The following is a 13,751-nucleotide window of genomic DNA, read 5'->3' on the forward strand; positions in this document are numbered from 1 at the left end:
TTTTTTTGTGTCTATTACAGGTTTTTGGCTTGTGGTTACCATAAGGTTCATATATAATGTCTTATGTATATAGAAGTCTATTTTAAGTTGATGGTCACTTAAGTTCATATATTCTAAAAACACTACATTTTTCTCCCTCCATGTTTTTTTTTTTTTTTTAATTTATTTGTGTGTGTGAGAAAGAGAATGAGAACGAGCAGGAAGGGCAAAGGGAGAGGGGAAGAGAATCTCAAGCAGACTCTGTGCTAAGCACAGAGCCCAACACAGGGCTCAGTCTCTCACAACCCTGAGATCAGGATTGAGCTGAAACCAAGAGTTAGACGGTTAACCAACTGTGCCACCCAGGCACCCCCCTCCCTCCATGTTTTATGTATATGAGGTCACATTTTACATCTTTTGTGTATCCCTTAACTAATTATTGTAGACATGATTGATTTTATTATTTTTGTCTTTTAGCCTTCATACTAGCTTTATAAATGATTGATCTCTTTACTATATGTTTGCTTTTTTTTTTTTTTTTGACAGAGAGGGAGAGCACAAGCAGGAGGGATGGGGGAGGGAAAAGCAGGTTCTCCACTGAGCAGGGAGCCTGATACAGGGCTCGATCCCAGGACCCTGGGTTCATGACCTGAACTGAAGGCAGACTCTTAACTGAGCCACTCAGGCTCCCCTATATGTTTGATTTTAGCAGTGAAACTTTTTTTCTTTCGTAATTTTCTTACCAGCCTATTTTTTTCCACTTAAAAAAGTCCCTTTAACATTTCTTGAAGGCCAGTTTAGTGGTGATGAACTCTAACTTTTGTTTGTCTAGGAAACTCTCTCTTCTTCAGTTGTGAGTAATAACCATGCTGGGTTGAGTATTCTTCGTTGTAGTTTTCTTTCAGCACTGTGAACATATCGTGCCACTCTTTCTGGACTGCAGAGTTTCTGCTGAACAATCAGCTCATAACCTTATGGGGTATGAGGTTTCCTCTTTTATGTAACTAGTTGCTTTTCTCTTGCTGCTTTTAAGATTCTCTGTCATTAATTTTTGACATTTTAATAATTTTGTATCTTTGGACTCTTTTGGTTTATCTTGTTTGGGGCTCTTTTTGCTTCCTGTATCGGGATGTCTATTTACTTTCCCAGGATAGGGAAGTTTTTCTTGTCATTGTTGTTTTTAAAGTAGGCTCTACACTCAGTGTGGAGCCCAATGTAGGGCTTGAACTCACAGCCCTGAGATTGAGACCTGAGCCAAGATCAAGAGTCAGATTCTTTTTTTTTTTTTAAGATTTTATTTATTTATTTGACAGAGAGAGACACAGCAAGAGAGGGAACACAAGCAGGGGGAGTGGGGGAGGGAGAAGCAGGCTTCCCGCCGAGCAGGGAGCCCGACGTGGGGCTCAATCCCAGGACCCTGGGACCATGACCTGAGCCGAAGGCAGACGCTCAACGACTGAGCCACCCAGGCACTCCCAGGATAGGGAATTTTTTAGCTGTTATTTCTTCAAATAAATTTTCTGCCCCCTTCTTTCTCTCTTCTCCTCTGGGACCCCTATAATGCTACTCTTATTATAGTTGACATTGTTTCTGAGTTCTCTTAACCTATCCTCATTAAAAAAAATTTTTTTTCCCTTTTTGTTACTCAGTTTGGTGATCCCACTACACTGTTTCCCAGATTAGTGATCTGTACTTCTGCATCCTCTAATCTGCTGTTGATTTCCTCTAGTGTATTTTTCCATTTCAGTTATTGTATTCAATAACTGAATACAGTTATACAGCAGGAGGGATGGGGGAGGGAAAAGCAGGTTCTCTTTTATATTTGGTTCTTTTTATATTTTCTCTTTGTTGAAGTTCTGAGTTCATCCACTCTTCTCTCAAGTCTGGTGAGTATCTTTTTATAACCATTACTTTGATTGTTTATTTCTTTTCATTTAGTTCTTTTTTTCTGAGGTTTTATTTTATTTTTTCATTTGGAACATATTCTTACATCTTCTCATTTTGTCTGACTCTCTGTGTTTCTGTGTATTAGATAGGTCACCTATATCTCCTGGTCTTGAAAGTAGTGGCTTTGGGGCGCCTGGTTGGCTCAGTTGGTTAAGCCGCTGCCTTCAGCTCAGGTCATGATTCCAGAGTCCTAGGATCAAGCCCCGCATCGGGTTCCTTGCTCTGCGGGGAGCCTGCTTCTCCCTCTCCCTCTGCCTGCCGCTCCCCCTGCTTGTGATCTCTCTCTCTCACTATCTCTCTCTCTGTGTCAAATAAATAAATAAAATCTTTAAAAAAGAAAAGAAAAGAAAGTAGTGGCTTTAAGTAGAAGGTGACCTTTGGATCCTCATAGCTCAGTCGTCCCCCCCCCCCCTCCGGTCAGTAGAACCAAGTGTTTCATGGGTGTCTCCTGTGTGGCCCTCCTGTTATGACTGGGCTGTGACTGCTTTAGGCATCTTAATGGTTGGTGCTAGTCCCCAGCTCGGCTGGCTGCAGTGACTGGGTGTGACTACTGTGGGTGCCCTAGTTGGCAGGACTGGCTCCTGGCACAGCTGGCTGTTGCAGGCATGCTGGTGGGGAGGGGCACCAGTCCTGTCTGGGGCTACCCACTGGGTGTGGTGGGGCAGTAATTGTTTTAGGGGGTTACTGGTCTTTACCGAGGGTGTCTACTGGGTGTGGCGGGGTGGGAGCAGCTTTGGAGGGGCACTTGCTGCAGTGGTGGGGCGGGTCCACTGGGGAATGTTGGGGCAGATGAGTGGTGGTAGCAAGGTAGAAGGAGGGTGTCAGAATTGGTTCCCACCAGTTAGACTGAAGGAGGGCAAAGAAAATGATGCCCATCAGCTCTTCCCTTCCTGTAGAAAGTTTCTACAGATTCTGCCCCATTAGCACACACCCTAAAATTAGTAAATCTCTTTCGTGTATAATCCAGATGCTTTTCAGACTGCTGCCTTTGTGCTAGGTCTGGTACAGTGTCCTGGCCATTTAAGAACAGTCCAATTTTCTGTAGCCCTCTGGCTCTCCTGGAGTTAAGACCTGCTGATTTTCTTTTCTTTTCTTTTTTTTTTAAAGATTTTATTTATTTATTTGAGACAGAGAGAATGAGAGACAGAGAGCATGAGAGGGAGGAGGGTCAGAGGGAGAAGCAGACTCCCCGCCGAGCAGGGAGCCCGATGCGGGACTCGATCCCGGGACTCCAGGATCATGACCTGAGCCGAAGGCAGTCGCTTAACCAACTGAGCCACCCAGGTGCCCAAGACCTGCTGATTTTCAAAGCCAGGTGTTGTGGGGGCTTGTCTTCCTGGTGAGGATCTGGGGCAGGGGTTACCTTACGTAGGGCTAGATTGGTTTGCTTCCTAGGGAAGATCTGCTTGTCTGTGATATCCCTCCTGCTTGTGAGTTACCACACTGGGGGTTTCAAAGGTTCCCAGCTGTCTCTTCTCCCTCTTAACCTTCTCAATATGGTCATTTAAAAAAATCTTTAACTGTGAGAATACTATTTTGCTAGTCTTTGAGTTGCACTTTATGTAGTTGCAGCCTTGTTGTGTCTGTAGGAGCAGGTGAGCTCAGGATCCTCCTACTCCACTCACTGTCTTCCCAAGCTTCCCTGGATAAATATGCTTTAAATTAGACCTTTAGCCAGTGTGTTGGAGTAGTATCCTTTCCTGGGAGTTCTTATTTTTGTAAACTAGTCTTGCTTTAAATTGTTTCTGGTTTGGTTTTATGCCTTTAGCTCTGAAGTAGTTTAGTTTATTGATATTACAGATAACGCTGCAGTAAGTATTCCTTAGTAGTGCTGGGTATTTCTGTAGTGCTGGCTATTATATTCCCCCTGTAAGATAGATTGTCAAATGGTATAGAAATTCAAATATTTAAACAGCTAAGAGACACTATTAGTTAGACTGTTGCAGTTTACATTCTTATCAGCAAGTAGGAGAGGTAGGTTTTATGAATGCCTGTGATGGATATTTTCCTTTTCAGTCTTAAATTTTATAAATGCGATGTTAAAAATAGTATTTTGCTTTTCAAAATTTGCATTTCTCTACTATATATGTGTATATATACACACATACAAACACACATAAACACGTGTTTCTCTTCTGTGAATTTAATTTCATTTTTTTCCTGTGGCATTGTTCATGTTTTTATTAATTTTTAGGAGTTCTTTGTATATTAGGAATAGTAATCCTTTATAGAGAAAGAAAGAGAGAAATATCTTTTTTAAAATGATTGATTTATTCCAACATAATGAATTTCTCCATTCATAAGAGAGTGCATTAGTTTTGAAACTTTTCTTTGGGATTGTGAAAGACTTCACATTTGGGCTGTCTAGTTTTAGTATGTCTCTAGGTATGTCTTGAGATTTGGTCAACAGATCAGTAGGAGAGAGCAAAGTATTAGAAGCTAGGTTTACATTTATGTTACATTTATATTTATTTGAGAGTAGTATCAATGGGGTTTCTGAATGTCTCCAGTTAAGACAAGTGTATTGATGCTGAATGGCTTTTAGAAGTGGACTTTTTCTTGTTTTCAGATGTGTACCTTTTAGTAAACTGATTAAGGAATAGAACTTCCTGTGATGAACAGGTTAGTGGTGTATCCATCATCCCTGGGGCAGCTGGTAGGCCCTTGGTCTTCCTAGCCTGTCTGCTGACCTCAGCATGCCTTACAAATATGGTTCATTGTTTTGTATGAGTGACGTGAAAAAGGTTGGGAAACATTGACTTATTATGCTTCTTAGCCTAGTAAGTGGTCTTAACAAACCCACATAGACAAATAAAAATAATAAATGATAGTCTAAAACTTGAGAATTTAAGTGGGTTTGCTTTTATTTTGTCACTTTTAATTAACAGTTATTATAGTATGTTCTATACTAAGTGCCAGCACTGTTATTTTCTAAGTGCCTTCAAGACTTAGAATTCATCATAAAATGAGTATGTTCTTGGAGTTAGGCCATGTTTAAGTCTTGTGAGTGGGTTCTTTAGCTAATCGTTTATAGTACGGTCTCTCTACCCCTCCCCCCAATTAAATACATAATGCTGTTTACTGCAGTTTGTCATTTGCTGAATGGTAGGTATTTTTTAAAGGTGTACTACTAAATGGAAATTTAACTAACATTTACTAGTTCCGACAGATCTGTTCTATTAAAAAAATTATACTCTATAAATCAATTAATCCAATCTTTTAAAAAGGCAGGGTGGGGGGCTCCTGGGTGGCTTAGTCGGTTGAGTATCTGGCTCTTGATTTCAGCTCAGGTCATGATCTTAGGGTCCTGCGAATTGAACTGTGTCCAACTCCGTGCTCTGTGGGGAGTCTGCTTGAGGATTCTCTCCCTCTCCCTCTGCCCGCTCATGCTCTGAGTCTTTAAAAAAATTATATATGTTTTGCAACGTTATTCTGGTTTCTAACTTAATTCATTTAATACTTGAGTGCCTTCAGGTTCTAAGTACTGTATTAAGGACTAAGAATATAGTAGTGAATAGGATTTGGCAGGGTCCTGCAGGAGCCTTTGTGGAGTAGAAGGAGGGTGGAGGGTACTAATAATCTAAATCTGTACTAACTAAATCTGATCAATTTAACATAGTAGTAAGTGCCATGAAGAAAATAAGCTGGGTTATTTAATGGGGGTAGGGAGGAAGGTCTTTTGGCTGGGGTGGCTAGGGAAAGCATCTCTAAAGTGATCTTTTAGATGAAGGCCTTAATGATGTGAAAAGGTCAGCTTGTTTGTGTCTGAAGGTGTCAGCCTTCCAGGTGGAGGGAAGAAGAAATTCAAAAGTCCTGCGACTTTAAGCTTGACATGTTTGTTCAGAAAGAAGGAGTTTGGCTTATATTCTGAGTCTCAAATAGGGGAGGGATATGTTGAGTTGCATCTTTAAGATTGCTCTGGTTGCTCTGTATTTCTAGATCAAGGGAACCATATCATTTCAGGCTAGTGAGATGCTCAGATGAACCCTCTTTGCTCATCTTTTTCTCTCATCTGGTTCTAAACTTCTTCATCTCTTCCTTTTTTAGTTGGGAAAAAAGATCTAGGGAAAAGAGCTCTGGGTGCCCCTAAGAAGTGACCTTATGGTAGTGAAGGGTTAGAATTAGGAGTGTGAAGGGGCTCAGGTTTAGGTGCCAGAGGGGAAGGCAGTGTGTCATGGCCCTGCCACTTGAAGGCTGTGATGTCTTGTCCTGCCTCTCCCCCTTACACAAATACAATAGGCTTCATAGAAATTTAGTTGTAATAGTAAAACACAAAAAACCAAAAAGTAGATAGATAATATATAGGAAGTAAAAATTCCTCACAATCCTGCTGAAATAATCACTGTTAATACTTTATTATTCTAGATTTTCTCACCTCTTTATGATTCTAGATTTTCCTCTTTCTAGACTAATATAAAAAGAGGTTCAAACTATATTTTTCGTTTTTTGTCTTGGATAGCTTTTCTCCATCTGCACATACAGATTACTTCATTTACCACATAGATATTAACATTATGTTTAGTTCCCTGTTAGGTATTGGTCTTTCCCAGTTTTTAAGGCTATGAATAATGCTATAACGAAGATGCTTGTACATATATCTTTTCTCTTTTTTAAGTTTTTATTTGAATTCCAGTTAACATTCAGTGTAATACTAGTTTCAGGTGTACAATTTAATGGTTAAGCACATACATACATCACCCAGTGCTCATCACAAGTGCACTCCTTAATCCCCATCACCTAATTAACTCATCCCCCTACCCACCTCCCCTCTGGTAGCCATCAGTTTATTCTCTGTAGTTAAGGGTCTCTTTCTTGGTTTGCCCCTCTCTCTCTCTTTTTCTCTGTGCTCATTTGTATATATCTTTATACACTTGCCTTATACTTCTGTAGGATAAATTCCTAAAGAGTGCAATTGAATTACTAGGTCAGTCTTTAAATTTTCTCAGCTGCAAAATGGGGATGTAAGTCCTACCTAGAATATTTCTCTAAGGATTAGGTTGGATAATATGAATGGGATGTATGCAGTATATACTTCCTCATAATAGTAGGCACTTAGTAGATGGTAGGTATTATTAATAATAAGACCAAGTAAGTTTCTAAGGGAAGAAGGTGTGAGAAGGATGGGATTCCCTGTCAACATCACCATTTTCTAAAGAAGGAGATAAACCTCACTTCTGCATGATTGCTGACTCCCAGTCAATCCCAGGGCATGGTGTGTCCAAACTGCACAGTATCTAACTTTATCGTCATTCTGTGACTGTCTGTAGATTTCTATTGCAGTTTTCTTGTTGCCTACTTAAAACATTTGGTTATTTTTGGTTAGGTGACTATCTCTGCTTGCTCCTGTTTGTAAGTTCGTTTTTGTACCAAAACTGAACTGTGAATGTTATGGTGGAAAGTTCATGAACTTTAAATTTAAACATCCATAGAATCTGGTTATTTTACCTATCATTTGGGTATTTTGGGGCAAGTAGTGTGATTTTTCTGTGCCTCATTTGTTTAAAGGATAAATGGAGGATGGGATTTAAAGGCTTTGAGATCCTTATACACATTAAGTGAGATCATTTATATATCAAGTGTCTAATACACATCCTAGAAATACTAATTTCCTTCCTTTAAGGCAGAAAATTATGACTTACAGTTCTTTTTTTAAATTTCACTTCTCATAGTACTTACGTGTTACTGATACCCAAGGGTAGTCACTTGCACTTAATATACAATAACTAAAGAAGAAGAGAAATGTAATTTAAAAAAATATTAGAAGCCAGGAGATCTGGGCCCATGGTCCAGGTTGGCTTTTAACTGGTGGTATAACCCTTAATGAGTCTTTTGATCTCTAGCCCTGATTTTGCTCATTTTTTAGTTGTCTATGAAATATTTTATGGAAGTAGACTAATATAGAAGTTTTCTGATTTATTTATTTATTTATTTTTAAGATTTTATTTATTTGACAGAGAGAGACACAGCGAGAGAGGGAACACAAGCAGGGGGAGTGGGAGAGGGAGAAGCAGGCTTCCCGCGGAGCAGGGAGCCCGATGCGGGGCCCGATCCCAGGACCCTGGGATCATAACCTGAGCCGAAGGCAGACGCTTAACGACTGAGCCACCCAGGCGCCCTAGTTTTCTGATTTATTTAAGCAGAAGGTGTCACTTAAGAGAAAGTCCACATACTACTGTTTTCTAAGTAGATACTGTGTTGTTGAGTTAGTTCCTTTTGTTCTAGAATTGTGTTTTTTTTTTTTTTTTAAATCTTAATTAGGTTTAAGTATTGTGTAAGCTGCATCAATGGAGCACATACAGGGGGCCTGGAAGACGATCAGCAACGGTTTTGGATTCAAAGACACAGTGTTTGACGGCCCCAGCTGCATCTCCCCTACAATAGTTCAGCCGTTTGGCTTTCAGCGTCGGGCATCAGATGATGGCAAACTTACGGACTCGTCTAAGACAAGCAACACTATCCGTGTTTTCTTGCCAAACAAGCAAAGAACAGTGGTATGTAAATGTTTCCTTTCAGAAAATTTCGCGGTCCATCTGCCTATAAAAAAGCATTTTGGATAATTTTACTCACCTTGAAGATGGGCAAAATCTTCACTGTCACTTAGTGTCTTTATTAATTGGCTTTCCAGTTGCAGATTTTATTACTTTATATTGCTGTGTTCCTTCCACATCCCCTCCCCTACTTTCCTCCCACTCCTTGGACTTCCTTTTATTATTACTCTTGCCTGGAATATCTTCTGCCACTTCATTCAAACAAATAGTATGTTTTTGTGGGGGGGTTTCTTTTTTTTTTTTAAAGATTTTATTTATTTGACAGAGAGAGACACAGCAAGAGAGGGGAACACAAGCAGGGGGAGTGGGAGAGGGAGAAGCAGGCTTCCCACCGAGCAGGGAGCCCGATGTGGGGCTCGATCCCAGGACCCCGGAATTATGACCTGAGCCGAAGGCAGACGCTTAATGACTGAGCCACCCAGGCGCCCCGTGTTGGGGGGTTTCTTGAAAAGACTTTTCTTTTGACTCTCCCTTAGACCTTTCCAGCTGATTTTTATGTATGTATGTGTTATGGATATTAAAATGCTTACTAAATTTTTTGGACATTACAGTCACATATATAGAAGAAAATAAAATTACCTAGAAAAAATTATTTTGGTAAATTTTGTAGGCCCCAGGCAAAGCTGAAGGTAGCTTAGAAAGTACAGCAACTTAGAAACTGCCTCTCAGTTTTCTGACATAGAATCCCAACTTTTCCAAGAAATTACTGCTCAAAACAGTTTCTTACTATTCTGGGTGAAAAAACCCTACCTGGTTAAAACAGGAAAGTGAAGTTGTGCTAATTTTGCTTGGTGGGACATTTGGAAAAAACCTTTAGTTCAAAACTTCCATACCTCCTCCTTTCCCACCCCCATTTTTGAGTAAAATCAGTGCATTGTCTTTTTTTCTGTGTACCTAGGTGAGACAAAGTTCTGAGGTTAGGAAGTTCGGTCCAGAATTTTCTGTTTGTTTCTGACAGTTCTGCTCTCCTCTCCCCAGTTTACTAATAAATTCTGTTGTACTTCTTTTGTGAACTTCAGGAGCCTCCCAGTTACAGTATTGTACATTTATGTACGTTTTGAACTGAAGGCAAAACTCAAAAGGTATTTAAATAGTTTGAGTAAATTTATTTTTGTTCCCCTTCCTAAAAATAAAAGTTTAATGGTTGGCAAAATAAATAGTAATAACCTCCTTATATTTCAACAGTGGCCTTTCATTTGCAAGATGATTTTTACCTACTATTGCTCATTAATTTTCTTTCTAACCTTAAATGGAGAACCCAGATGGGGAGTGTGAATGTAATGGGAAGCTGAAGACCATATAGTACTGCTTCAGGGTGTTACCGTGCCGGTCTTCCCTATTCTCTACTACCAGATTGCCTGAAAACTGGGAAACTTAGTTTGGCATAATGATTAAGTGTATGGGCCTTTAAGACAACCAGGCCCCAATTTAAATCCCTGTATTGCCTTTTATTAGCTGTATCATCTAGACAAGTTACATAATATTTTGAGCCTCTGTTTCCTGACCTTAATGAAATGAGGCGCATGCTGAATACAGTAGCTAGTTTATAAGAAAATGGTAGCTATGATTGAGTTTTTTCTACATCTGTGTAGCCCTTGACAGCTTTTGGTTTAGCACAACTGGTGTTTGGAAACCAGTGATTTGGAAGCTTGATTCTCATACAGCTTATGAGAAGGCTCCAGCAGAGAAAGTTAGTTTCTCCTAATTCTTTGACCAGAGATGGACCATCACTCTCTGGAAGAACCGTCTTCTTTCAGTAGGCCACCCATCTTTAGGGGACCACTGGAAGGAGTCACTTGCTGGTGGTCAGCGTGATGAGTCAGCAGTTTCTAATCATCCCCAGGTTGTTTCACTGCTTGGAACCCAGAATGACTCTCATAATCACTTAGTGGGCTCCAGAAATTAGTCAGACTTAACTAATTTCAACATGTATCCATGGGGAGTTGTAGAGAGGAGAATGACTGAAAGGATACATATATGATTTAATTAATTGTAGAAGTATACTTGGTAGTTGATTGGAAAACAAACAACCTTTTTCTTGTCATTTTGTACGTGTGTGTGTCTGTCGCTGCCTGTTTACTGGATGGGTGATTCGACCGTAGCTGAGGACCATTAATTTACCATTAGAATCACCTGACATGGGTTAAAATACAGATTCCTGGGCTTAATTCAAGATCAAGTGAATCAGAATCCTTGGATGTGTTGGAGTGGGGAGGCTGGGAATCTATATTTACAAAAGCTCCTTGGCTGATTCTAATGCCAGTCACATTTGGGAACCCCACTGGATTAGAGAATATTTAAACTGTCTAGCTCTTAGAGTCTATATGTCTTTTATTTATTTATTTATTTATTTATTTTTAAAAGATTTTATTTATTAGAGCAAGCATGAGCGGGGGTAGGGCGGGGTGCAGAGGGAGAAGCAGACTCCCTGCTGGGCAGGGAGCCCGACGTGGGACTCAGTCGCAGGACCCTGGGACCATGACCTGAGCCAAAGGCAGACGCATAACTGACTGAGCCACCCAGGTGCCTGAGTCTGTAACTTTTAATGAAGGTTAATGATAGAGCACAGATAGCACTTTATATTTTTCAGAGCCCCATTACACAATATTTGATGCAAGTAATGATTGTTAGTGTGTGTTTTACTCTTCATTGTCCTCATTCTTGGTGTCTTGTCTTCATAGTTCAGATCAGTATATCTCACTTTCACTTAGTTTTGTTTCTGAAAAGCTAGAAGTTAGTGGATCTTTCTAAGGGTATAACTGCTTCAAGAATTCTAAAATAAACTTGCTATGGAACATTTTAAATAAATACTTCAGACTTTTCAAATAGATCTAAGCACACACTCACCTCCCTCTGGGAAGGGACTGGGTGGGCCACTGTCCGCTCTCACACTTTCACTGAACACAGGAACTCCACTGAGAGCACTGCAGAAATCCCGCAGATCTACATTCTGTTCTCCTTACTGGCCAATCTGACTCTAGTTGCCTCACTTTTAATTAACTTTATTGGCTTTGAAAACAAAATGTATGGGGGGTGCCTGGGTGGTTTGGTTGGTTGAGCATCCGACTCTTGATTTTGGTTCAGGTCATGATCTCAGGGTTGTGGGATTGAGCCCTGTGTTGGGCTCAGTGCTGAGTGTGGAGCCTGCTTGGGATTCTCTCTCTCCCTCTACCCCTCCCTCCCTCTCCTCTACCCCCTGTTGTGTGCGACTCTCTCTAAAAAATAAAAACAAAATATATGGGGCCTTTATCAAAACTCTTAAGGTTTTTTTTTCTTTTTTTTCTTATGTTAACCATACATTACATCATTAGTTTAAGGTCTTTTTTTTTTAAAGTTTTTTTTTAAGACTTTATTCATTTATTTGACAGAGAGACACAGCGAGAGAGGGAACCACAAGCAGGGGGGAGTGGGAGAGGGAGAAGCAGGCTTCCCGCTGAGCAGGGAGCCCGATGTGGGGCTCGATCCCAGGAACCTGGGATCATGACCTGAGCCGAAGGCAGACGCTTAATGACTGAGCCACCCAGGTGCCCCGAGGTCTTTTTATATAGCTGCCATTATTAGCATCCCGAGTATTCACACTTCTACTAGGCCTCTGAGTGCCTGCCTAGCTTTTGAGGATTGGGTACAGGAGAATGTGGAGGGACATAAACTAAGGCTACCTGGAATGGTGTGCGCATTTATTTAAACTCGTGGTGTTTGTCTTTGTAGCAGGACAGGAGCTCTGTTTCCTCTTCTTGCTTGCCCTTACAGGTGTGAAGTGTATATGAAATGGAATTTTTCTTAGGAGGATAAACCATTTTGTTGAAAACAGGTTGAAATACAAATTTTGGCCAGAAAAACTCTTGTTTGCTTATAGAACAGATTGGTTTATTTTCCTTTCTGGTGGATGTTCATGCTTGCATGTACATTTCAGCGAGTTAAACAAATTAGAGCTGTGTCAAGAGAACTTTGATCATTTTATCTCTCTCAGCCACTCCCCTCATGTTAATAGCTAGAGGCGTATCTTTTCACACTCATGCAACATATATAAACATACATGGGTTTCCCACCCTTTGAATAATCTGACTCTGTTATTGTGAAAAATATTTTCCCACAATTAACATATCATGGATACCCCTCTCTCTAGGTCATTATAAATAATATAGTAGTGGCAGTGACATATAAAGATATTCTAGGCTTTATTCAAGCACTCACCTATTGCTGGACATTCCAGGTATTTCCTGCATGTGTATGTATTTACCATTACAGACAATGCTGTCATAAATCTACATATATCCCTACAGAATGATGCATTTATTTCTGTGCTCACTAAGGGATGTGCAGCCTTTGTTGGTTCTAAAGATGGTCTTTTGTTTATAGGTCAATGTGCGAAATGGAATGAGCTTGCATGATTGCCTTATGAAAGCACTCAAGGTGAGGGGCCTACAGCCGGAGTGCTGTGCCGTGTTCAGACTTCTCCATGAACATAAAGGGTAAGAACTCAAAAGTCAGCTCCTTTTTCATACTAGTAAGGAGCTGATGGCTTCAAATAATAACAGTTCCCATTTCTTAAAAAGTATACTAGCTTCCTATAGAATATTATGTATTTATATGCCCTTGTTCATAGACAACTCAGAAAAATAAAATACTAAGAACTTGAAATTATTGCTTGAACATTGCATTGAAAAAAGAATACATATTAGGTGTTGATAGTGTTCCATAGATGGAAACAGTAGTGTCAGGTGATGTGTTTCTTGAGAGCAGAAATTTTTGTGTTTCCTGGAATGCAGTGGAAGAATGGGTACTCAGAAAATGTTTGCATTTTTATAGTTAAAGAATCTTATCCTCAAGAGATTAACTCTTTTGTAATTCATTCATTTTTTTTTTAAGTTTTTATTTAAGTAATCTCTACACTCAATGTGGGGCCTTGAACTCAGGACCCTGAGATCTAGAGTTACATGTTCTTCTGACTGAGCCAGCCAGACACCCCTTATTCATTCATTTTTTATACAGTTAATGTTTATTGAATCCCTGCAGTTTGGCAGACATAGGACTAAAAGATACAGGAGAATTTTTGCTTCAAGGAAGATCCATAGTTAATCTTCTTTCTAATGGTGGTGGCAAGATAGAGGTATCCGATCAAAGGCTAGGAGTAATAACCCATAGCTTCCATACTTATCCATTATCTATTATTATCCCCCCCAATTTGGGGGAAGTAATCTTTACTTTCTTCTTGGAAAATGCTAGTTCTGTTACTGATCTTCAGCTTACATCTTTTCTGTTCCAAGGAGTTCCACA

At 40.0% G+C, this 13,751-nt stretch overlaps 1 protein-coding gene across 2 annotated transcripts in view; it reads left to right on the top strand.

The window, feature by feature from the left end:
* The window catches only part of RAF1 (Raf-1 proto-oncogene, serine/threonine kinase), a 78,551-nt gene that overhangs the window by 39,703 nt on the left and 25,097 nt on the right, over positions 1-13,751 (top strand). For both annotated transcript variants that reach the window (XM_044921040.1, XM_021695111.2), the window contains exons 2-3: positions 8,185-8,417; positions 12,834-12,946. In XM_044921040.1, coding sequence (XP_044776975.1) covers positions 8,211-8,417; positions 12,834-12,946 — 320 coding nt within the window. In that variant the 5' untranslated portion in view covers positions 8,185-8,210. The remainder of the gene's footprint in view (positions 1-8,184; positions 8,418-12,833; positions 12,947-13,751) is intronic.

This window comes from Neomonachus schauinslandi, chromosome 1 (assembly GCF_002201575.2).
Source record: "Neomonachus schauinslandi chromosome 1, ASM220157v2, whole genome shotgun sequence".
In the NCBI taxonomy this organism is placed as follows: domain Eukaryota; kingdom Metazoa; phylum Chordata; class Mammalia; order Carnivora; family Phocidae; genus Neomonachus; species Neomonachus schauinslandi.